Below are 23,481 nucleotides of genomic sequence, written 5' to 3'. Positions count from 1 at the left end.
CTAGACTTGTGTGTCACATTTCTGAACTTCATCTCTCCTTCCTCCCCGCCCCTTCCCTTTCTTTCTTAACCCCCCTACCCCCTTACATCTACTGATATTCCAATATCTTGTATACTTTAATGTCGTATTGAAAATGTCGTCTTTCTTGTGTGTTCTCCAACGTCTTTGACAGATGATGTTCGCCAACCAAGAGGTAAACGAAAAACTCAGAAAAGTACCGACTTGTGGGTCCTATGTTCATATTCTGACTTCTTCCTCACTAAATTTTTTCGCCAAAAGCCGCTGCTGCATTTTAGTTGCCATATTTTGTATATTTATATAATGTATATTTCAAGTTGCTTATCCATCTCCAAAGTAGAAAGAGAGCCCTTACCTCCCCTTACAGAGCCGAGTAATGTTCATCATTTCATTTCTGTTTGTACTTGTGGCGTGAGACCCATTTAACACAGACCAAGCATGTTGGTGTTTGCATCCTTTTAGCATTTGCATTTTTTATGCCTTTTTGGCCAGCAGGAATCATTAAGAATCGCACAGACACCGGAGATGATAGATCTGTATTGAAGTACAACCATTGTAATGATTTTTTGTTTTTAATAACTTGTGTTGGTATATATATATATATATATATATATATATATATATATATATATATATATGTGTGTGTATATATATAGCAATAATAAAGTCACAATAGAGGAATGCAGGAAATGCATTGATAGCCAATCTTGATTTAATGAATAATCCGAATTTTCGAGGAACCTTCCTCTTCTTCAGGGATGACAGTGCGAATATTCACAATGATTATTAATAATTCTTAATAATCATTGTAAATATTCGCACTGTCATCCCTGAAGAAGAGGAAGGTTCCTCGAAAATTCGGATTATTCATTAAATCAAGATTGGCTATCAATGCATTCCCTGCATTCCTCTGTTGTGACTTTATTATTGCTATTTCTAGTACTGCCAATACGCGGAACAACTACAATGTTTGTGTATATATATATATATATATATATATATATATAATATATATATATATATAAATATATATATATATATGTATATACACACACACAGTGTATATACATACACGGTGTATATACATACACGGTGTATATACATACACAGTGTATATACACCTAAAATATTGATTGATTCATATTTTACATTTCCCACTTCACATGTACAGAGCATCTTGCTGTTGTTAGTCACATGAGGTGCTATGGATGGGACTATGGGCTTGTTTTAATGAGGCTGGTACTGTTATGTAACAGGAATGCCATTCCTCTTCTATCATTACTCAATATCTTGGCAGATTACCTCACGTTTACAAAAATGTCCTTGTAACAAAGGCAAGAAGAGTTCTAGCATAGATTTCCGTTATCAATATCATTTCCGTTTTGAATTGTGGAAGAGAAAAGTGATAGGATTGGGACTGAGGTTTTCTCATCACCCTCTACCAGAACTTGACAAGAACAGCATGTATGAATTCTGGAACATTTTCAGTTAATGGTTTCTGATACTAAGAACAAACACAGACAGATAGACAGACAGACACACACTCACTCACATACTACCACACAAAACCATAGTAACAACAACAACAACAACCTTAACACATTGTACATATATTCAAATTTCCTAAGCCATACACGATTCTTTATACTGAATGGACAAGCAAAATGCTATTTTAAGTTGGCAATGTTAGAAATCTTTTTTTTTTTTGCATCTCAAGTTGCAGTCCTGCATTCCAATCGCAGCACTAGTCTAGTCCTGGGAGGTTTCTTTGCAGCAATGTCTAGTGTGTGATTGTTGTTTAGCAGAAACTTCTTGTTGATGAAACTGTCATACAATATTTGCATTTTGCAGTGATATTTATTTTTTTAATCTCTTTTCCTTCATCATGCCCTCACCAGGAGATAAGAATTGTAAATATGAAATGAATTCCTTTTTTAATCCAAACCTACAAAGGGCAATTTGAAATCTCAACCATACAATAATCAATATTGTACTTTTCTGATGTAACTATGCATTTTATAATGTTGTTGCAATAACATGGTGAAAGACAGTATTGAATCCACACATTAATGACTGGTGATGGCTGGATACATGTACACCTGTTATATTCTGTGGTGCTACTTATGGATTGCGAGCGCCTTATATTTCTGCCAGCGCTCTTGATTTTGCACCCTATCTGAGCGGCAGCTGCCACTGACAGATCTATCCAGCAGAATACTTGCTTGAACATCCATATATACAGTATGTGTAGCTCTGATTACACTGTCATCGCGTACAATCACACCACACCCTCATTGAACTGAATATCTTGTCCGAGGAACTTTTGAGGGCGGCGTAGCTGTGCGGGAATTAACAGCCACATCACCCTGCTGGGGTCAATCGAGTTCAGCCTTGTACACTAGCCGTGACTCCTACACATACCATTATCGTTCATCATCACACTGTGTCTTCTTGTAACACCTTCTCTGAGCAACTTTTGAGAGCTGACTGAATAAGGGATGATTTCAAAGTTGTTGTTGTTTTTTTTCCCCCTCATTTTACTTTCAGTCATTACTCTCTGCTACCTGAATCCATACTCTGCCTCTTTAGACTTACACGGTGATTGGGCTGCACCATGAGTCATTATGAATTGCATTGACTAGGGATGGGGTTGGGGGGGGGGGGGGGGGGAGGGAGAGGTTGGGACTCTGCTATTTCCTTTGATTTACTTACCCCAGCAAGATGCCGTATTGCAATTTCCTTTCGTACTATTTGATAATTTCAGTCAACTTATGATGCCCTGTGATATCTAAACGAGTACATGATTTATACATAAGTTTGCCATCTCTAGACGACCAGACTACGGCAATATCCAGCAGTCCTTTCTCTCGCAGCCATAAATGGAGGCAATAATTACTGAAGAATGTTTGTACATAACACAGTGTTTTGTGACAGAATGGCACGCTGTAAGAGTACAAATTTACTTGTATGTGGGTTCAACTCGTCACTTGTTTTATGTTATATCTGACACGAGTTGCATCCAGCCAGACATTAGAATTAGGGGCACTAAAGTTTTCTTGCAAAACCAACGGGTATAGAAGTAAAGGGATGGTTGGGCCACAAATTTATACGGCAGAAAATATTTTTCTTTTGATTTTGTTCAAAGTAGATGCAAAGGTTGCTTTGTTGAAGTCGCTCAAAATTTGTTGGCTTCTTTTGTTTATGTTTAGTTAGTAGGAGATTGTGAACTTTGTAGACTGTAAAGTAGCATACACAAGGCACAACATCCACAAGAATTCATTGGGCTGTAGATGAGAAAGACGCAGGGAAGGATGTTTTTGTGTTTGTGTGAGTACTTGTCCGCATGTTTGTTCATCAGCCTCATTTTCCCCATCCTGTGTGATGTCTTGGTGTGTCTGTATCAAGGCGTCCTGTGGTACATCGCCACACGTGTAGCTGTCAGCGTTTTTAATGAGAATGTCCCCATTTTGTTCGGGAGAGAAAGAGACCCTGCTCCACTGTATATTAAAGCTAGGACTAACAACTCTAACTCCCGTCTGCATGCATGCGAGGAACATTTCGTCATGAAGTAGACCACATGGTTCTAGAAAATCAACGAGCGCAAATAATCATGAGACATTTACATGGTCAGTGAACCCACATGACCTAGCCTTCTGACTTAAAATGTTTTCCTCCCCACCCCACTCTTTCTCTCTATCCATATATCTATCCATCTATCTATCTATCCATCTATCTATCTCTCTATTTGTGTATCTATCTATCTTGTATCTGTCAATCTATCTATCTATCTATCTATATATATATTCATCTCTCTCTCTATCCATCTACCTGTTTATCTTTATCTGTCTTTATATCTTTCTCTATTTCTGTCTGTCTATTTATCTATCCCTCCCTCGCTTTCTCTCTCTCTCTCTCTCTGTCACATACCTGTATATATTAACTCAGGTGTATTGTTTCTATGACTACATAGAAGTAGAGTTAGAGAATGAATTCAAGGACTGAAATGGAGGACTATGTTTTTACTACTTGACAATTGTGGCACTCTTGTGATTCAATTATGATTGACGACCAGCGAAAAACGTCAGTACGTGTTCCTAACCAGCATGGCGTGTGTGGCATGATGTCGTAGCTCATGATCGTCGGGATTTATGCGCCCTTTTTTCTCCTGCAAGACGCCAGAGTGTTTGAACTGTGAAGAGTATGTGCTGTGTAGCCCTGTTATTTGTAAATGCACTTGTAGATGTTCTCAAAAGAGAAGAGTGTTTGTGTGTGTTTTTTTTAACGATTTTTATTAAGTGGGCCACACATTGATGATGTCGAAAAAAATGGTACTCGATTGATAGTTGTATGCAAACGTTGCCAGCGAGAATTTGTCATATTCAAAGTAATTGTCTTCGAGGCAGGTCCCTGTGCCTTTGATCTGTCAAGATGGAAAACTGTGGCAACTGTGTCATAATCATACCCACAGTATTTGTTTTTGTTTTATTTACATGAAGGAGTATCTCACTCTGTCACTGAAACTAGACATAGCATAGTCACCGGTCAGTGTAACAAATGATGTCAAATGGGCAAATTTATTGTAGCTATGCAATTTTTAGTGTCATTATCTAGCAGCCTCAGTTGTATGCACATTTTCTATGCAAAATATAACTTGCTTATTTACGCGAGTGTTTTTAACCACATCAATGAAAATCTAAGTGGAGTCTCATTCCTCTGAATTAGACACTTATTTGATTCAATGAGTCTTTGACAACGATTTGATTTGAAAGTACTTCCAGAAGTCGCAGCAGGTTACAGGTGTCTGTATGGACCAAGTGTTTCAAGGTGTTCTTTATGCAGTTTTAAGCTTGTGTATGGTTTCAGTGCCTTTCAATCAACAAAGGAATGCTATTTCACATAATGGCAGGAATGAGTAAACTCAATATGTGCACAGCTGTTTGTCCATACAGGGCGTCCATGAACAGTCTGTGCTTGAGAATATGTCTAATTTCTGTTTAGTCCTCGCGTTAAGAAAAGAAGGAGAGCCATTGATGAGCAGTACAGTTCCTACTGTTCCCACCTCCCCCCATCCCACCCCGCCTTCTTGTGCAGTTGATATGTAGGAGAAGAAAGCATGCTCCGTGCTGTTTTGTAATATTTAATGTATCAAACGAGTTGACCAAAAGATGTTGTTAGCTACAAAATGCTCGCATGAAAATAAAAACCACTACTACTCAACCATGTGCATGAGAAGTCCAATAAAAATTTTGTAGAAATGACTGCAAGTACACGTATTTGGCTGTTAGATGGTTGACTGTTAACTACAATGTAGTACAGTCGCCACCGCTTGATAAGGACAACTTAGAAGCAAGACCTTTTTAGTGCTGATTTGTAGTTACCGTCCTGATTGACAGACATCAAAAATTAAGCCAGCGGCATAATTCAATGCATGGGCTTACACATCACGTTTGAAAATTGTTATTGAGCTTGGACTAGTATATGTTCCTGAGAGCATCCATCGAAAGGAAGACAGTGTTTATTTCAGTTGTACAAGCAAATATTGTTTGTTATCATTTTGTGACACGAATTGATGACTGAAAGTAACCATGTTTTTTTAAGAAATGATTTGTCTTGAGTCAGCACTGCTCTAAAAATGCTTCTCTTGTCTGTTGTTCGATCTGCTATTCATTGTCTTTAAGTTAACAGACACACTTTGAGCTGAGATGAGTCATTCGTGGGCCATTCATTCAACGCTGCAGCCACAATATCTTTAATAATGATGTGTCAGCTTCTATTATTACTTTTATGCGCTCACAGGCATGGAATTAAAAATAGGACTGGCAATCAACGAACGCCTTTACATGTTTCATTTTGTGAGATGTGATAAAACCCCTCCGAACGAGGGAAACGCAGCCAACCATACGTGCACCTTGCACACCCACACATAGCCCCTTTTCTAGTGGGAAGTCATGTTCTATTACTTTCTGCGCTCACAGGCGGGGAATAAAAATAGGACTGGTGATGGCGCCTTTACGTGTTTCATTTTGTGAGACGTGAGATGAGAAAATAAACAACTAACTTTAGTACTCAAGAGAAAACATCCATACACACATGCACCCTGCACATGCACATGAAGGCTCTTTTCTGATGATGAGTCACGTTAAATTATCTTTTATGCTCACAGGCATGAACTAAGAATAGGACGGACATTGATGCTTTTACTTGTTTTATTTTTTGAGATGACATATTAAAGATGTTTAAAAAAAAAAGAAGCTAACTAAGACAAGAAAACGCATTGAACCATACATGCACTTTGCACACGCACATGCACTAGGAAAATCAAGTTCCATTGCAATGCAAAATTGCATCTCAGCGGAGAGTTTAATCACATTTAGTTCTCTGCTTTTACTTGTTACATGGTTGTAGTTAATGTAGGCTTGATGCGTCTAGTTTTTGATGTACACATGTATGACTAGTTTTGTAAAACATCATGTTTGAGGTTGTTTTGCAAGCTGCAGTGTAAATTCCATAGTATGGCAGATATTCTTTATAAGGAGAGGTTATCTTCATAAGTTCACCCATACAATTTGGGCTATAGATCTATGGTGTAGCATACACCAGCCTGGCCTGTGCATGGCACAGTAGACGACACAAATGTAGTTAATGACAATTATAAAGCATCACTTGTGTATGAACAGCAAGAAAGACATTTCTGTATTTTTCCCCTCATCCTCATCAGCAAAGAAAAGTCTGCTGTATTTTTGTTTGTTTATTTGTAAAAGCCTTTGCATGCTTGGATATGGAGAAGTAAAATACTGAAGACATTTATGATAGCAATTGTTGAAATGAAAGATTTTGGTTTATGTGCACATTGTTTGTCTGTTTTAATGCGATGTTATTAATGTCAACATTTTAGTGAGGAAGGTGGCAGATTTTCTGTCCGCGAGGTACAAATTGGCTTCTTAGGATCAATTTTGTTGATGTATGGTGTGGGTATAATGTGTATTACATACGTTGCTTGCCAATTGATGTGCGCAACTTCCCGATGCATGGTTACTGAAGTTAAACGTTTTCCCTTTTATTTTAATAATATCATATAGTGCAGAACGTGCAAATAGTCTTGAAATATGTCATCGCTGTAATCATCATTGTAATTATTTTGACCAATAGGTGTTTGTCTATGTAATTACTAATATTATAACCTAATGAAAGTAGTTGAAGTCATTCGTAAGTAGTAATAATTGTAGTAGTAGTTAGTAGTAGTTGTAGTAGTAGTAATTGTAGTAGTAGTAGTAGTAGGAGTAGTAAAAGAAGTTAGTAGACATATATTGTAAATATTCACAAGGAATGTTGCCCTCTACTCCATACAGAATTGAGCCCACTGATATTAATTTCACAAATGTGTATATAGCATGAAAATAGTAATGCTTGTATATTTTTGTTTACATGTAGTATCGCAAAGTGCGAGTAGGGGACAAGTTTCCAGCTCTGTCAATCATATGACAGAAACATCAGAAGTTGTTATGGTTTATGCTAGAGTAGTGGCAGAGGCCAATGCATTGGTATGCATGCTTTGCCTTTTTTAAGTACCATTGTATTACTTTTGACTTAAAATATGAAATGTTACGTGGGCATATGATTTCCATGCTTGTCAAGTGTGGCGTGGAAGCATCCATGTGTGTTCTATTTGCACATGCATCGTTGGACTTCTGTGGCAGAGTACGAGATTATTTTTTTTTGTTTTCGGTTTTTTGTCTACCGGTATTTGAGGTCCAGACACATTTCAATAGTGAAGCTGTGACTTTGCCTGACAATGTTGCTGATTTCAAAAAAAGCGAGGGTCGGATGTTTTGTAACCTCAACTAAATTGTGCCCTAATACAACGTAAATGTCATAAAGTATCTACCCTATTTCATTTCAGACTTTGCAACACCATCAAGTCCGAGATGTTTAGGCAGGTCATACACATCTGTCCTGTATTCTTTATGAAAGAGAAGAAATGTTAACATTTAATTACTTCACTTCTTTTCTTTCTTGGGGGTGAGGGGGCACATTAATTATGAAGATAAGGACAAAGACAACCTGACATTATGTTTTGAATATACATATTCTGTGCACATACATGTATAGCTGTATATTCGTATATTAGTATCCATATAGACAGTGTATGTGCAATATTAATATATGCTGAACACTATTTTTCAGGAGTTTGACACTAGTGATTTGTAACCTCCTGGTGGGCGTTTGACTATTTCTTTGTCGCGAATTAATGAATATCTCATTCAGCTTTCCAACTTGCACATGTACATACACAACTATTTCTATGTACTCCATGGCTATTAACTTGGGGGGCATTTGCTACATGTACATCTTTCCCATGGGGGAGCGTTCTTCCACTTGGCAGGGTCTTGACATTTGAGTTCTGCTTCGATTAATGTGCCATGTCTCGCCTTGGAGACTCTTGATGCACAAGAGTAAAATTCTACTTTTTCAGTTTTTTATTCATTTTTTTTTTAGCTCCATGGCATTCAGAAGTTTTTACAGGTATCCACTTTCATTTGCTTATTGAAGATAAGCTGGAGCAGTCTACTGATGGAGAAGAAATGATGAACGGTTGCCTGGTTACTGGAGTTCAGATGTGATGATGCTTTAAATATGTACATGATTTCTGAAGTAGTGCTATGGGTGTAGTTATTCATTCGTATTGTCTGTGCCTGACGGTATGATATCCCTGTGATTGTGACACATAGAATCTATGATGAGTTTGTGTGTGTGTCTGTTTGTAAGTTTTAATTCATCAGTAATCCATTCAAAAATCTGAAGATGCCGTCAGAGGTGCATGTTTTGTGGATTGTATATTGGGCATGTTTTTTCCACAGCAGTTGATAGCCATCCTTTCTGATGTCACAATTGAAATTTTGTTTGTTTGTTTTTTTGGTCCTTCTCACCCCTTTGTCTCTTCTTCCATCTGTCTCCCATCCTCGTGTCCTGTTGCTATGGCAGGTTGCCGACCGCATCAAGAAGACAGTGCAGGATCTTGGACACGCCTGCATCAGCCTGATCAAGAATGGAGGTACGGTTCAGGGCAACCCCACCGACAACATGGCCAAGAAAGAACTCGTGGAAAGTGCCAGGAACACCTGTGAAAAGGTGCGGACTCTCATCGTTTCTGGCCGTTGCCAAATTGACAAAGAAAATGATGTGTACATACATGTACATGCTCCATGTATAGCATCTTTGGTCATACTTTAATAGATTAATTCATATGCAGACACTCACAAGTTCCAATTTAGGAAGTTTGGGGAAAAAATGCAGTCATGATGGTAGAATGCTTTTTCTTTTTCTTTTTCTATAGTGTGTTGTTTGCTTGAATTAAAATGTACCTTGCATGCCTGTGATACCCACCCCCCCCCCCCCAGAAAACAGGAGATGTGAATTTCAATGACCTGCAAATTTCCTGTGTGACTGTATTGGGTTCCCCTCATTGAATATTTGTGGTGAAGATGTTGCGTCTACTTCAAAAGGGATGATGATCCGACATTACGAATTGACAAACGACGAAGAAGATGTCTCAAAACCAGACATCTGGGGTAACTTTGCAGACATCATAATAGGAGCCATGACAATTTCAAAGGAGGAGTAAAGAAATTCAAGCCGTATCTGTTATCTCTCAATGCTGAACATACAGGGAATTCGATCTGTGACTTTGCATGATGCTATTCTAATTGCAAATTCCAGCATTCCAGCATTCCAGTTTCAAACGAGCGGAGGTGGACACAAAGTATGGCTCCTTTTCCTAGTCAATCAGTCTCCTGTTTGCTATCTTTTTTTTTTTTTGGACATCACTTTGTGACAGTCCCTTCAAATCAGATTCAAATATTGGGGGGTGCTGTGGCATAAAAACCCCCAGACTCCCATTTGGAGGACCCGAGTTCAAATCCCGCCCAGTGCTTACATCCTTGGACAAGATGTTTTTACCCACCATGTCCCTCTCAACTTAGGTGTATACAGTGTAAATGGGTACCTGGCAACGCTGGTGTAATAATAATGGCGGAGCCCTCTGGTAGATCAGTGGCAACACTGAAGAGGCTACCCTGGGTAAAGAAGACCATATTGTTTCCCTCCTCGCGATGCAGGTCAACTTTGTGATGGCAGCCCTCCAGGCTGGCTCCCGTGGCACCCAGGCCTGCATCGATGCGGCCAGCACCGTCTCGGGCATCATCGGTGACCTGGACACCACCATCATGTTTGCCTCGGCCGGAACACTGTCCGCCGAGCCAGACATTGGCTCTTTCGCAGACCACAGGTAAAACCAGGAGGAGCATATGTGATGTCTGATCTTTTTTTTTTGCTTTCCAAAAGTCAAGCAATTTCTCTGTTGGTCATCTTTGGATGTCCAACATTATCCCAGCTAATCTTATAAGCCAATTTACACGTACGATTTAAACATGTGCAAAGCAGAGGTCCTATAAGAATATTTGTGAAATTGCCATTGACTTCAAAATGGAAAGAGTTCCTAGGCAAGCTCTATCTAGAATGTTAAGCTATGTATGTTTTTTTTTTTCACTCAAGTGATTCATCAACGATGTTAAATCTATGACTGTTTTTGGCTGTTTTGTACCATCTTGTCTCAAATATTCTATTCTCCCACCCCCTCCAGGGAGAACATCCTCAAGACAGCGCGTGCTCTGGTGGAGGACACCAAGACGCTGGTATCTGGTGCAGCGGACAGCCAGGAACAGCTGGCCATTGCCGCCCAGTCCGCCGTCAGCACCATCACGCAGCTGGCCGACGTTGTCAAGCTTGGTGCCGCCACGCTCGGTAGGTTCTCGCATGTTGCATGCCACATACATGCTTCAAATTGTGGGAAGTTCACACAATGACCAAATCGTGATTGTGTTCATGATTGGAATCACCTTTTTTTTCCAGGTCAGATATTAATGTCCATTTGTACACAAACTAAAATCACAGGGACCAATCTAATCTCACTTGTGGAGTTTATGATCTAGAGATGTTTCCGTATCACAATTTCCCTAAATCAGTAAATCAGGACTACTTTGCTCAAATCAGGATTAGTCATTAAAGTCACATCCTGGCAGTCATATGAAGAATGGTCGGTTTCTGACAAAGGCTATTTTGAGAACGGTCAGTGAAAGACATGCATCAATTTTTTCTTTTTTTTTTGTGATACCAATTTTGGTATTAGTTTGTTTTTCAAACATCAACAGTAATTGTGCATAGATTCTCCCCCCCCCCCCCAAAAAAAAAAAAATGACACACCTCGTGCAGTTTTTGCTGATTATTAAGATAGTAAAAAAACAAAACAAAACAAAACAAAACAAGAGTGGCACTCAGAGAGCGCAGGCCTCCGCCAAGCATGCAGCTCATTTCCACCAATGTAAGTGCTGAAAGTCGCCCGATTTTCCAATATAGAAACCTTTGTTTGTTATAAACCCTCAGCTGCACGGCGTGCCTCGCCCTAGCAGAAACTAGAGCGCGCACTTTGCAGCCTGAACTCCCAAGTTCATTGACCCTTCCTGTAAAAATAAAAAAAAATCCTTCATAAATTCCCCAAAAATTCTCGGATCACTTCCAAAATTTAATCATCTGTTACCTATATCATTCTAAACCTTTCCTGCAAGTTTCATCCAAATCCGTTAACTACTTTTTGAGTTATTTTGCACAAGGACAAACACACAAACACACAATGATAATAAAAAAACCAAAGCAACGGTAACGAAAACATAACATCCTCCCTTGGCAGAGGTAACAAAAAAACACACACACACGTACACACAGAATAACAGTAAATCACTTTCTGAACAAATTTCTTACTTGGTCTTGATACAGGTGGAGACGATCCAGACGGCCAAGTTCTCCTCATCAACGCGGTCAAGGACGTGGCGTCGGCTCTCGGAGACCTCATCACGTCCACCAAGATGGCTGCCGGGAAGCCTGGCAACGACCCCACCGTAGTCCCGCTCAAGAACTCCGCCAAGGTGAGAGGGATCCCTCTAATTTCTCTGGTCTTTGCGCTTGCACATTGCCCGGAAAGTAAAACTGGTGTTGCCAAGTTGAGGAAGGAATATCTTCTGCTCATCTGCCTGTCCACATTTTAAAAGGATCGTATAGTTTTGGTTGAGACCTAATTTCAGGTTTCTAACATTTTTTTGGTGAGATAATGAGAAACCTCTTATGAAATATGAATGAACATGTAATTCTATGTGGAATTCAATGCTTATTTGATAAAAATTGGTTTTGAAATGGCTGAGATATCCAAAAAAGTGCAATTCTAATAAAGTGTTGAACCCATACTTTGTTACGATCGCTTTGTTTTACTCTGTTTTTGGATGTTTCAGTCATTCCAAACCCGATTTTCATCAAATAAACATCAAATTCCTCTTAACATGGTATGCTCTGCACTATATCATAAGAGTTTTCTTGGTATCTCGCAAAAAGTTAAAAGCCCAATTCTCATCTCCACCAATACTGTACCATCCCTTTAATGTTGTTACTATCAACAGATTTCATTTCTTTTTATTTTCTTTTTTTGATGGGGATACAGATGTGTTTCTTTGAGTTGCCATGACTGCTCTAATGTTATTAATGCTGGTTTATTTTTTGTTGAAGAAGAAATGTACAAAGTGTACATGTATCTCTTCAAGCAGAACGATTTTTCTTAATTTAGCATAGAACGCTGCAGCATTACTATCAAAATGCACTATGTTTTAATTAAGCAGACGTCTGGAGGGTGAGGGGCTCTTGACATTGAACCAGCACCCAAAAGAATGTGTTCTCCTGTTTGCTTGTCTAAAGCCTAGTTCTACTAAATAAGTTCTGAAGCTGAAGAAGTGAAATGCATGTTTTATGAAAAACAAATACAAAAAAAGATATGAGCTCATGCCACTGCATTGCATACCATGTAGCAGACATTGCTCTTAATATGCCATAGCGGCTTGGCCATTTTTTAGTCATATGTCTGTTGTTTGAAGATATATGTCCATGCCCCTTTTTTGTTTACACTAGAAACTACATCTATTCATATAACTTGAATTTAAATCAAGGAGGATATGTGCAAGGAAGGAGCATAATTAGGCGACTGTCTGATTAGATCTTAGACAAAATTTTGTGAGGGCGTCCATCAGGGGTGAAAGGTCAAAGGTTGCTTATCATAATGTGGATTTCTGGGCCGTTTCTGAAAACAGTTTTGGATGTAAAGTTCAAATTATGCCTAGAGGTCAAAGTTTGTTTACCACAGTGTTGATTTCTGGACTGTTTCAAAAGACAATTTTGAATGTATAAGGTTCATATTAAACCTGCTGCTTTCTTTATAACTACTACAGGAAAGTTAGTACCTGAGATTTGCAATGTGTACAGGTCAAGTGTCAACCATCATGGCCTATTTTTTTTTTCCTATTAAACCCAATTCATGAATAAATTGTGTAGAAAAATTAATTACTGAGATGAAGGGCAATTTGTGAAGGCCAAGTGTTTACAGACAAGGTCACAGCCTAGAATTACCCCCCCCCCAAAAAAAACCAACAACAACAACAACAAACAAACAAAAAAACAAAAAACACCCCCCCCCAAAAAAAAAAAAAAACAAAAAAAAAAAACACAAAAAAAAAACACTTAATTTGTATATAAATTGTGTAGGGAAACTTGCTAAATGCTGGGATTAAAGGTTTAGTCATACAAAACACAAGCAGATATCGAGGATTAGATTTGCAGAGGTACTTGAACCATCCCGCCATCAGTTCAAACATGGCATAGAGTATTATGTGCGATGCTTCACTATCATGGGATATCTGATTTGATTTGTGTTCTTTAATTTCAGACAAAATCTGAGGTTATTTATGAGGTAAGCTGTGGTTGAATCTTGCAAAAAAAGACCCACTCAACGAAAAAAGAAAAAAAAAGAGAAAAGAAAAATGTCTCAGTAAAAGCCGGTCATTGCTTTCTCTTTTCACAATATCAGCATTCCATTGTATCACTTTAGAATGCATCCATTCATTCAAAGAATATTACTGCATAGTATTATGTGGGCAGTTTGTGAACCTGCACATCTTTGCCATTTTAAATCTTTTGTTTTAGATGAAAGGATTTCCTCGTAGATAACATTCTGGAGGGACATTCTTTGTTATTCGGGGGCCATAAAAATGTGTTATCATGACTGAGTTTGTCTTTTAGATACCCATGGTAGATAGTTTGCAGTCAGTTGTCAGCATTTAAAGCTTGTTCTTGTATCAGGAGACTTCTGTCAGGCCCAATGAGTTGTGCGTGTTCTAAAAATCATTCTGACAAATAACATTTTGTCGAATCATCTCTTTTTCTACGTATGTCACATGTCATGTTTGGTTTCTCTCTCTATCCTTTGCCTCAAGATTCCTAACATATTTATCAAAAAACAAAGGGATGTCAGCTGCTTCATTTATGTTTCGTGAAATCATCTCTTTTATTCGTCAAGGATATTTATACTTTCTTGTGTTTCAGTGCTGTATCTTTGTAAATTAGCTGTGTGTTTTTTTTTTTTTAAAGTTCAGGTGGTTTTGAAAATATGGAGTAAACAAAGGATAGTTGCATTGGTCTTTCTATTTGCAATGCATGCTACAGCAGTAGACTGATGTGTATCATGTCATGATACATTCGCATCAGGGATTGGCTTTTAACATCCTGCTGCACTGTGCTCATGAAGTACTTATATGGGAGAGGTCAATTAAAAAAAACCACACCAACAACACAGAAGAAAGCGCATCATGTGCGTTTAGTGGGAAGGAATGTCTTGACTTGGGTAATTTAGAAGTGTTATTAGCCTGTCTCTTATAGTATCATCCTAATGCTTTGAACTTTACTGGTTCTTCTGTCTGATCTGCACAGTTCATGGGAGCCATTTTGGAATCATCCCAAGTGATGTGGGGCTGGTTCATGATGATATGTTAATTCAATTTTTTTTTTCTTTCTTTCTTTTTGTGATACGATGAAGATCAACTGAAGTCATGTGAGTCAATTGAAACGCATTTCTTTCTCGGACAAACAATGCTTTCCTTGATTATTTTTAATGGTTTTAATGATCATCAGGAAATTATTACTGTCATGGACTGGCATAACATCCAAATAGTAATGGGGAGGGGGGGGGGGGGGGGTATTATTAGCACTGGTATTACTTTTAGCAGCCTGTTCATGTTCCATGCCAATGACGTTAGAAAATGATTGCTCTGAGGATATGGCACTCCTACGCCAACGGATGATCAATTGGGGTAGACTTTGGCAAGCATTGCCGGATGTTCGACTTTGCAATAGTGAGCATTGCCTGCGTAGTCTGTGGTGTTTTGCGGGCTTTTCAAACCCGATTGTGGTCGTCTGTGGATGGCATCAAGAGATTTGTGGTTGTGGACATCACCATTGGAAAAAAAAAATGTGCAAGGAGGTTTTTTTTCCTTTTTTTTTTGGGGGGGGGGTGTTTTTTTTTAAATTCATGCTTACATGTATGTGATTTAAAAGAATTCATGTTAGGTGTGCGAGAGAGGTTAAGTCCAGAATATTGTGCTATAAACAGCTTTATTAGTGTTTGATAGGTGTAAAGCCTTCTTTTGATGACAAGTTATGGCGTCAGTCCTGTATAGCCTAAACCTTGTTGACGCTTGTAAACTTCACTGTCATCACCATCTTCCAAACTCTGCCTTGAATAGCTGCAAAATCTTGTGTGTCAGTCAGTGGTTGTATGAAGTATTACTTGTAGATTGTTGTCATTCATGGATGTGTTGTCCCTGGGGTGTTGAGACCTTGTATCTCAAAAATCATGAATTTTCAGGAGAATGCAAAAACTTTCAATTTTCATAACATTTTTGCCAAAAATGTCAGTGTTAACATTAGATAATGTAGAAACATTGTTTTAGGTTACACTCATAATTGTAGTGTTTTAAAACTCCAATCAGTATTTTTGATATTCAAAATTGAGCAAAGAGCGTTTTGAATGCCAGACGCCAGTTGAGGTATGAGATCTTGTCACCCCAGGGACGATATGCCAGTGTGCAGACAACTGTCTTTGCCTCTTTCAACAAAGCATTCATTAGGTGTGTGATATTGGACCATCTAGATGTACAATGTGGAATGTATTTCAGAAATGTAATGTCTGACTGTTGATGGTGTGCCGCTTTCACATGCAAAGTGATAATTAGCTGAAGCCAGCAAAGACTTGTAAGGACACATCAAATTCTGTAAGCTTTGTACATATACAGTCTTGTATGTCTCGCAGTTGACATCTTATAAGATGACAAGGAATAAGTGTGGTTCTGCCTGGTATGATACCCTCAACACTGATTTGCTCTGCCTTCATGCATATTCATCTGACATTCTGAAAACAATTTGATACATGTACACTGTATATTGATCTTTTGTCTACACAGGAAATAATTTTCCTGGTATCGCGTAGCAATTTGCTATGCATTTTTACACCACTGCTACACAAACTAACTTTTGTGTAGCAGTTTTCTTACATAGAAGTGTACAGGATATCATTGAAGATATTTTTCATCAGCTGAAATTGCTAATCAAATTTGAGTTTGAAAATTATTCCCTGCTACACATCATGCATTGGATAATGAATGGATAAACCCAGTATGCAATCAAGATGAAATTCATTCTGGCAAGATATTTGTCTGTCATGAAACATGAAAAAAGCTGAGCAGTTAATTCTTGTAAAAAACTGGGACAAATAACAGAAGAGTTATATTTGTTTACCACATCAAAAGACTGTAAGAAATAATGTCTCGGGGATTTGTGCGATCAATTTGACATAGCTTTGGATGCACTCAATTGCTCTGTCATATCCTTTGCAGAGTTTATGGAAAGATACTTGTTTGATACTTGACATGTGTGATATTAAAGATGTGGAGAGTTTTGAGACTATAACCTAGATGAACAAGAAGCATTTCAAAGAAACAAAAGTTGACCACAGTGGTCAGGGAAACAGCTTGTTGGTGGAGTGATGAAATGCAGACAAGGTTTGAAACAGAGAAAGTCTTTTATTTCTCTCGTCCACAGATGATGGTCACCAACGTTACGTCGCTCCTCAAGACGGTGAAGAGCGTTGAGGACGAAGCAACCCGAGGCACAAGGGCACTAGAGGCCACCATTGATGCCATCGTGCAAGAGGCTCGGGTATGTTAAATCCATTCATCAGCTACGTACTGTTATGTTTTTGTTTGTTTCTTGTCTTGTTTTTGTTTTCAGTGCTCTTTGCTCTCAGTCAATATGTGCTGATGATAGAAATCTTCTTTTTTTTTTTTCTTTTCAGTGGGAGCAATGGTACAAGTTGTATGATTGTATAACAGTAGTTTCATGATGGCTTGAATATATCAAAATATTAAGATTTTTATGAATCATTGAATTGGCTAATGATATGCGTGCGAGATAAATCTAGATCACTGCGACAAAATTGTTGAGCATCTGAAGTTGTGATACGTACATCCTCACACAGGAGAATTGATGGTGAAAGCTCACTGAAATGAAAAAGCGGTACAAAAAGTAGTGGTAATTGTCCAGGAATCCCCAGTTGTGATACCCCTCAATTCCTTCTGTTTCCCAATCTTTCATTCATTCTGAGGTTTCACGTGATGCGACTAATTTTGACATTGTTGTGAAGCATACACAAGTCCAATACCGTATGTCCCAAAAAAATTGCAACGGGAGCTCCGCAATAATATCTTTAAAAATAGTGAATCAATCTAAATACAAATTTAGGGTATGAATCTATAACTCATTGCCCATATTTTACAGAAAACCCATTCAATTTGCTTCAGTGGTCAAAGAGAAATTAGGAATTTCGTAGAGGATGTCAGGAATCTCTTCCCTCCAAGTTTTGTGTACTGTGTTCACACACAAGAGCATCGAAATGCTAAACATGGAAGAATCAGACTCATGACATGTTTTACAATGATCCACATTTCTCTGTGACCGCTTAACCAGATTGAATGGGGGTTTTCTGCAAAATAGAGCTAAGATGTTATATTCTAAGACCTTGAAGTAGCATTTAGACAGTTCAATCATATTGGATGTTATCAATGTGAAAATCTGAGTGTAATTTTTTTGGGGGGATGTACTGTACAGTACAGTTGCAAATCTTTCGTTCTGTCCCTCTATCTGTCACGGTATTACATATGCTTCCTCACCCTCGTTCAGATACTTGACACACCCCCAGCTGCTGATGCCAAGGCCACGCCGGAGGAACTCATCCGTAGCACCAAACAGGTTACCCTGGCAACGGCCAAGGCCGTGGGAGCCGGGAACTCCTGCCGCCAGGACGACGTCATCCAGGCTTCCAACATCTCTCGCCAGGCCATCTTTGAAATGCTCGACACGTGCAGGGTAAAAATGGAGTGATAAGATTTCAAACAATCAGCCGTTCTGTTTTAAATGTACTGTCAGGTGTCAGATTGCTGTTGTGAGTGTAATGTTGCAGTTGATGTGTTTAGCTTCATGTACGTACGTTCATACTTCATACTTGTCACCATCTCTTTAGAGATTACATTTCAAAAACATCCTTTTTTTGTGAGTCGATATTGCCTTTGGATAAAAGGTTCTATTTTAAGAAGGCAGTTAAGCCAATCAAAACCTTAATCGGGTAATGAGAAATAAAATAATGTCAAATGTTTCAACTAAGGTCATACGCTAATCTTATTGGTTTGAGGTTGGTGTAAAGGTTTTCAGAGGGTAGTAATATTTGGATCACATTGTTCTTCTTTTGGGGGGTGGGGGCAATTCTGGATGCGAGGCTCACTATTTGTATAACTCATTGAACTATCGTTTGTAGCTACAGTTTGGTGTAGTCATATTCCATGTAGAGGATATTTTATACACAGCGATTGGAGACTAGAACTTGCCCTCAGGATATGCCCAACTGGTACATGTATAATCTTTGAGGGAGGATGGTCATAGTGGCAGTGTCAGGCTTCTTGCTGTGGCTTTGGTCAATATGTTTCATATCCTGGGACTAAAACGTCTGTTCTTCTTCTCCTCCATCTGCCTACAGAGGGCAGCACCCACTGCCGAAACCGCGGAGGTAAGAAATCGCTGCCTGATGTCGGGCCACCAGTGCGCCGATGCCTTCCGCTGCTTGCTCGAGCAGGTCCACACGGTGAGTTTCCCCCGCAAACCAAGTTACATTACAGTCAAGTTTGGGTGGTTGTTTAGTTGTTTGCTTGTTTGTTTGTTTGTTTGTTTGTTTGTTTGTTTGTTTGTTTGTTTGTTTGGGGGAATGGGGTGGCTTTGTCCATAGTTGCTTTGTAGACTACAGTAGTATTGACGTATTACAGGTTGTAGGTAATAAGTCCCTTCCAACTTTAGAATCAATCAGATGGTACACAGTTGCAGCTTATTGGTACATGTATCCCTTACATTCAGAAACAAGAAGAAATGAATACTCTGTGGTGTAAAATCCTGTTTGTAACAAAACTCCTCTTGCATGTTGCATGAAGATTTTTCTGTGTGAAGATGGAGAGGGAAGTGGGAGTCATGAATCACTACAATTCCCTGCTTACACCCATTGACACATGATTGTCTGATACCAAATAGCAATCTCCTTGACAGAATTTACAGTGGAGGTTACTACTGTTAACCCATTGAGGACGAGTCCCAAGTATACTCGGGCAGGTGTCTATGGGTAATGCGTGTTGTAACAAAATCAGTCCCTGAAAGTGTTCTCTGTAAATGTTCCTTATATCCATCTTGTAAATGTTTCCTTAAGTTTTGTAGGCAACATGCATTTTTACAATTTTTTGTTTTGTTTTGATTTATTAATTCTAATTTATCTACAAACTCTGGTTGCACCAGATTCAATATATATCTATGTATGGGCTGCAGTAGTGTTCTGAAATGGAACTGATTCATTTTGTACAGTTGAGAAATTGATGGTAAGCGTAGCAATGCAAATGTTAGTGAAGGCGGGTGTGTTTAAAGGGATGGTACAGTATTGGTGAAGATGAGAATTGGACTTTTAACTTTTTGCGAGATACCAAGAAAACACTTATGATGTAGTACAGAACATACCACTTTAAGAGGAATTCAAAGTTCATTTGACAAAAATCGGGTTTGGAATGACTGAAACATCCAAAAACAAAGTAAAACAAAACGATCATAATAAAGTGTGGGTCCCAAACTTTATTTGAATTGCTCTTTTTTGATATCTCAGCCATTTCAAAACCAATTTTCATCAAATAAACGTGGAATTCCTCATAGAATTACATGCTCTTTCACATTTTATAAGAGTTTTCTCATTATCTCACCAAAAAAAAAAAAAATGTTAGAAACCTGAAATTAGGTTGCAACCATAACTGTATGATCCCTTTAAATGACTCTTATGTCCATATTTGCCCTGTGTCCCTACAGAACATCCAAAAGCCACTGCCAGAGGGTAAGCAGAGGCTACTGCAGCACTCCAAGCGGGTGGCCCAAACCGTCAGTGAGCTGGTGCAGGTGGCTGAGCAACTCAAGGGTAAGCATCCCTATGATCTCCCTCCTTAGTAACAAGAAAAGCTGTTTGAGAGTGCAGACTTCTGTCTTGCAGCTAATCTCCACCCAAACACACGAGCTGAAAATCGTCCAATTTCCCAGTAAAGGAGCCTTTTGTTTACGTCATCTGCTTCCAGCTGTGCGGCGCCTCACCCGAGCAGAGCATACGCTTGAGAGCACATAAATATGCAAACCTCAAATGCGCAGGTCTTGAACTCCCAAATTCATTGTCCTATCCGCAAAAAGAAAAAAAAACTTTTTAAAGATTGATAAAAATTACCAGATCACTACCAAGTTTTAATCATCTGTTCCTTGTGCCATTATCAACTTTTCCTGCAAGTTCCATCCTAATCCGTCCACAACTTTTTGAGTCATTTTGCCTGCAGACAACAAACCAACCAACAAACAAACAAACAAACTAACAAGCAAACAAATCAATGCCAATGAAAACATAACCTCCTCCCTTGTCGGAGGTAATAATAATGATAAAATATTTGACTTGGATTGTGCCAAATCCACTCTGTAGTGTGCTCATGGCGCATACATGAACTATTATTACCCTGGTCACTGGATAGGCCTACAATATTTCCAACCAGCACTGTCAGTGCTAACTCTCCACTTCCCAGAAAGCATTCCAGCTTATGCGTAATATATTCCTTTGTTCTCCCTTCCTAATGCTTTTTACTTCACTGCTATTTCATTCTCCACCATAACTACATACTACCCACCAATACCATTTCTATCAATCCCCACCATTACCACAGTCACCATTACCAATCATCATTTCCATCATCTCCACTGTTACCACCACTGTTTAAAAAAAACATATCTTATAAATCCCAGTGAGTCTCTGCTGATAGTAGGGAATATGCCATGTATTAAAGAGCTCTTTGAGTTTTCTGTTCATTAAGTAGTGTTTTTCATATTCTTTTATGCATTCATGTAAGTATATGCATTGAGGTGTTTTTTGTATTGATGTTAGTATATGCATTGAGGTGTTTTTTGTTTTGTTTTTGTTATTCCCTGTTAGTTCTTATCTCTGATGATCACAAGGTGAGACCTGTTTCTGCTGACAACTTGTGTAGATGATAAACTATAAAGAATTAATGATTTGGACACTGTTGTCCTCATGATCAGTATGCACAATATCTGTTTTTAGAAGCTTGAGGGAATCTTTTTTTTCCCCCTCTTCTTGTTACATGTCTAGTGCACAGCACTTGACCAGTGTGACAGAAAGTTTGAAGAAGAATGACCAAAGTAAACAGGTGGCACCTTTGCCCTTCGGTGAAAACTCAAGTTTTGGGTTTTTTGTTGAATCAAAGTCAAAATCCCTACTTCTTTTGAGGAACCCTCTCAAAAGCACTACAAAAATGCATTTGACATTAGGTGCAGCGTGGTTGCTAGCAGCGATTACAGAGTGTAAGAGACATGTTCAACATTTTTTTTTTCCTGTGCTTCCATTTTCTCAGGTGCCGATTGGGTGAACCCGGATGACCCCAACGTCATTGCCGAGAACGAGCTGCTTAGTGCAGCCAATGCCATTGAGGCCGCTGCAAGGAAACTGGCCCAGCTGAAACCCCGCCAAGGTGCTAGGGTGAGTCAACCTGCATCATTTTTTTCTCTCCCCTCCCCTTCCCCCTCCATCCCTTTCCCCCTTCCCCCTTCCTCCCCGTGTCTCTCATTTTCATGCTCGCACAAGCTTATCATAATATAAAGACTATGTTAGCATTCGTGTGGTGGCGAAACCTTTTCACGGAATTACATGTACAGACAAAGATGGGAAATTTTGGGAAGGACCCACAAATTTTACCCTTGTAACCAGCGAAAGGTAAAAAGATGACCCCTTATTTTTCAATTGTTTTGCTGTTGCTTCTTAAAACATTGTAAATCTCTTTTTTTTCACACTTTTTTTTTCTTTATCTGGCAATAATTACAGAGAGAACAAAGTCTAGCAAATTCGAAAGTGAGACAGAGACCTTTGTCCAGCGTATTATTGTGCAAGATAAGATACAGAGTTTAATAGGCTGGTGCAAAAGGAAATAACAAAGGGTTGAAAAAGGTGAAGAAAACACCCAGTGTGTCTGAAGCGAAACATAATGCCAAATTTTTACTTGTCACCTCAACTCTCAACAAATTGAAATTACAACTATACAAGCTCTTTGAGATAATTCATCAATTCAAATTATTTTCTAAGTAAGAAAAAGCAGAAAAGAGAGAGAGAGAGTGAGAGAGAGTGAGACTGATAGATATGTACAAAGATAATAAAAGAGATAGATAGATAGATAGAGAAGATACATCATAGATATACATAAAGAAATAGATACAATGTACACGTGTAGGTAGAAAGCTGGTAAGAGAGAGATAGAGGAAAAGATAGATATATTGAGAGAGAGACAGACAGACAGACGGACAGACAGAGGTAGATCGATATATAAAGAGAGGGAGAGAAGGATTGAGAGCGAGTATGATTTCAAACCGAACCCCCCCCCCCTTGTTTGTGTCACCCAGTGGGGCCCAAATTGAGAACAGATCTTCACTTTTGTTCGTGATCCCTGGCTTTGTTCTCCTGCCCTCATTTTATGATGACATCATCATATTCCCCGCAGTCGCGTGCATCCTTCTTTGATATGACTGTGTTGTATACATGTGTGTTTATCTCTGGGTGTGCTGTATGTGTACGCAGAATTTCAACATCTTTGTGCATGTAAGACTTTGTGCATGCATGTCTTTCTGCCTGAACAGAGTGCGTGTGTGTGTGTGTATGTGTGTGTGTGTGTATGTACTTGCTAAAAGCTAGTTCTTTGCACGGAGAGATTCTACTGCATTGATTGTGTGATAATGCCTCGTTACTGTTTAGTGCTTATTGTTATTTGCATTCTTATCTTCTTAAGGGTTCATTGGAAAGATGTTTCAGATCATACTCACAAGTTTTTGGTGGTGATTTCTATGTAATGGGGAAGTTTCGAAGAGGTCAGA

At 38.8% G+C, this 23,481-nt stretch overlaps 1 protein-coding gene across 1 annotated transcript in view; it reads left to right on the top strand.

The window, feature by feature from the left end:
• The window catches only part of LOC139731760 (talin-1-like), a 181,785-nt gene that overhangs the window by 139,421 nt on the left and 18,883 nt on the right, over nt 1-23,481 (top strand). The window contains exons 46-54 of the mRNA XM_071642640.1: nt 9,001-9,147; nt 10,134-10,303; nt 10,658-10,818; nt 11,848-11,996; nt 17,041-17,157; nt 18,178-18,363; nt 19,028-19,132; nt 20,383-20,488; nt 21,975-22,099. Of these exons, the coding sequence (XP_071498741.1) occupies nt 9,001-9,147; nt 10,134-10,303; nt 10,658-10,818; nt 11,848-11,996; nt 17,041-17,157; nt 18,178-18,363; nt 19,028-19,132; nt 20,383-20,488; nt 21,975-22,099 (1,266 nt within the window). The remainder of the gene's footprint in view (nt 1-9,000; nt 9,148-10,133; nt 10,304-10,657; nt 10,819-11,847; nt 11,997-17,040; nt 17,158-18,177; nt 18,364-19,027; nt 19,133-20,382; nt 20,489-21,974; nt 22,100-23,481) is intronic.

This window comes from Diadema antillarum, unplaced genomic scaffold (assembly GCF_040938485.1).
Source record: "Diadema antillarum isolate AM-2024a unplaced genomic scaffold, OU_Dant_1.0 seq00000384_RagTag, whole genome shotgun sequence".
Lineage (NCBI taxonomy): Eukaryota > Metazoa > Echinodermata > Echinoidea > Diadematoida > Diadematidae > Diadema > Diadema antillarum.
The sequence above is the reverse complement of the archived record's forward strand: the minus strand, read 5'-3'. Positions and strand labels throughout refer to the sequence as shown.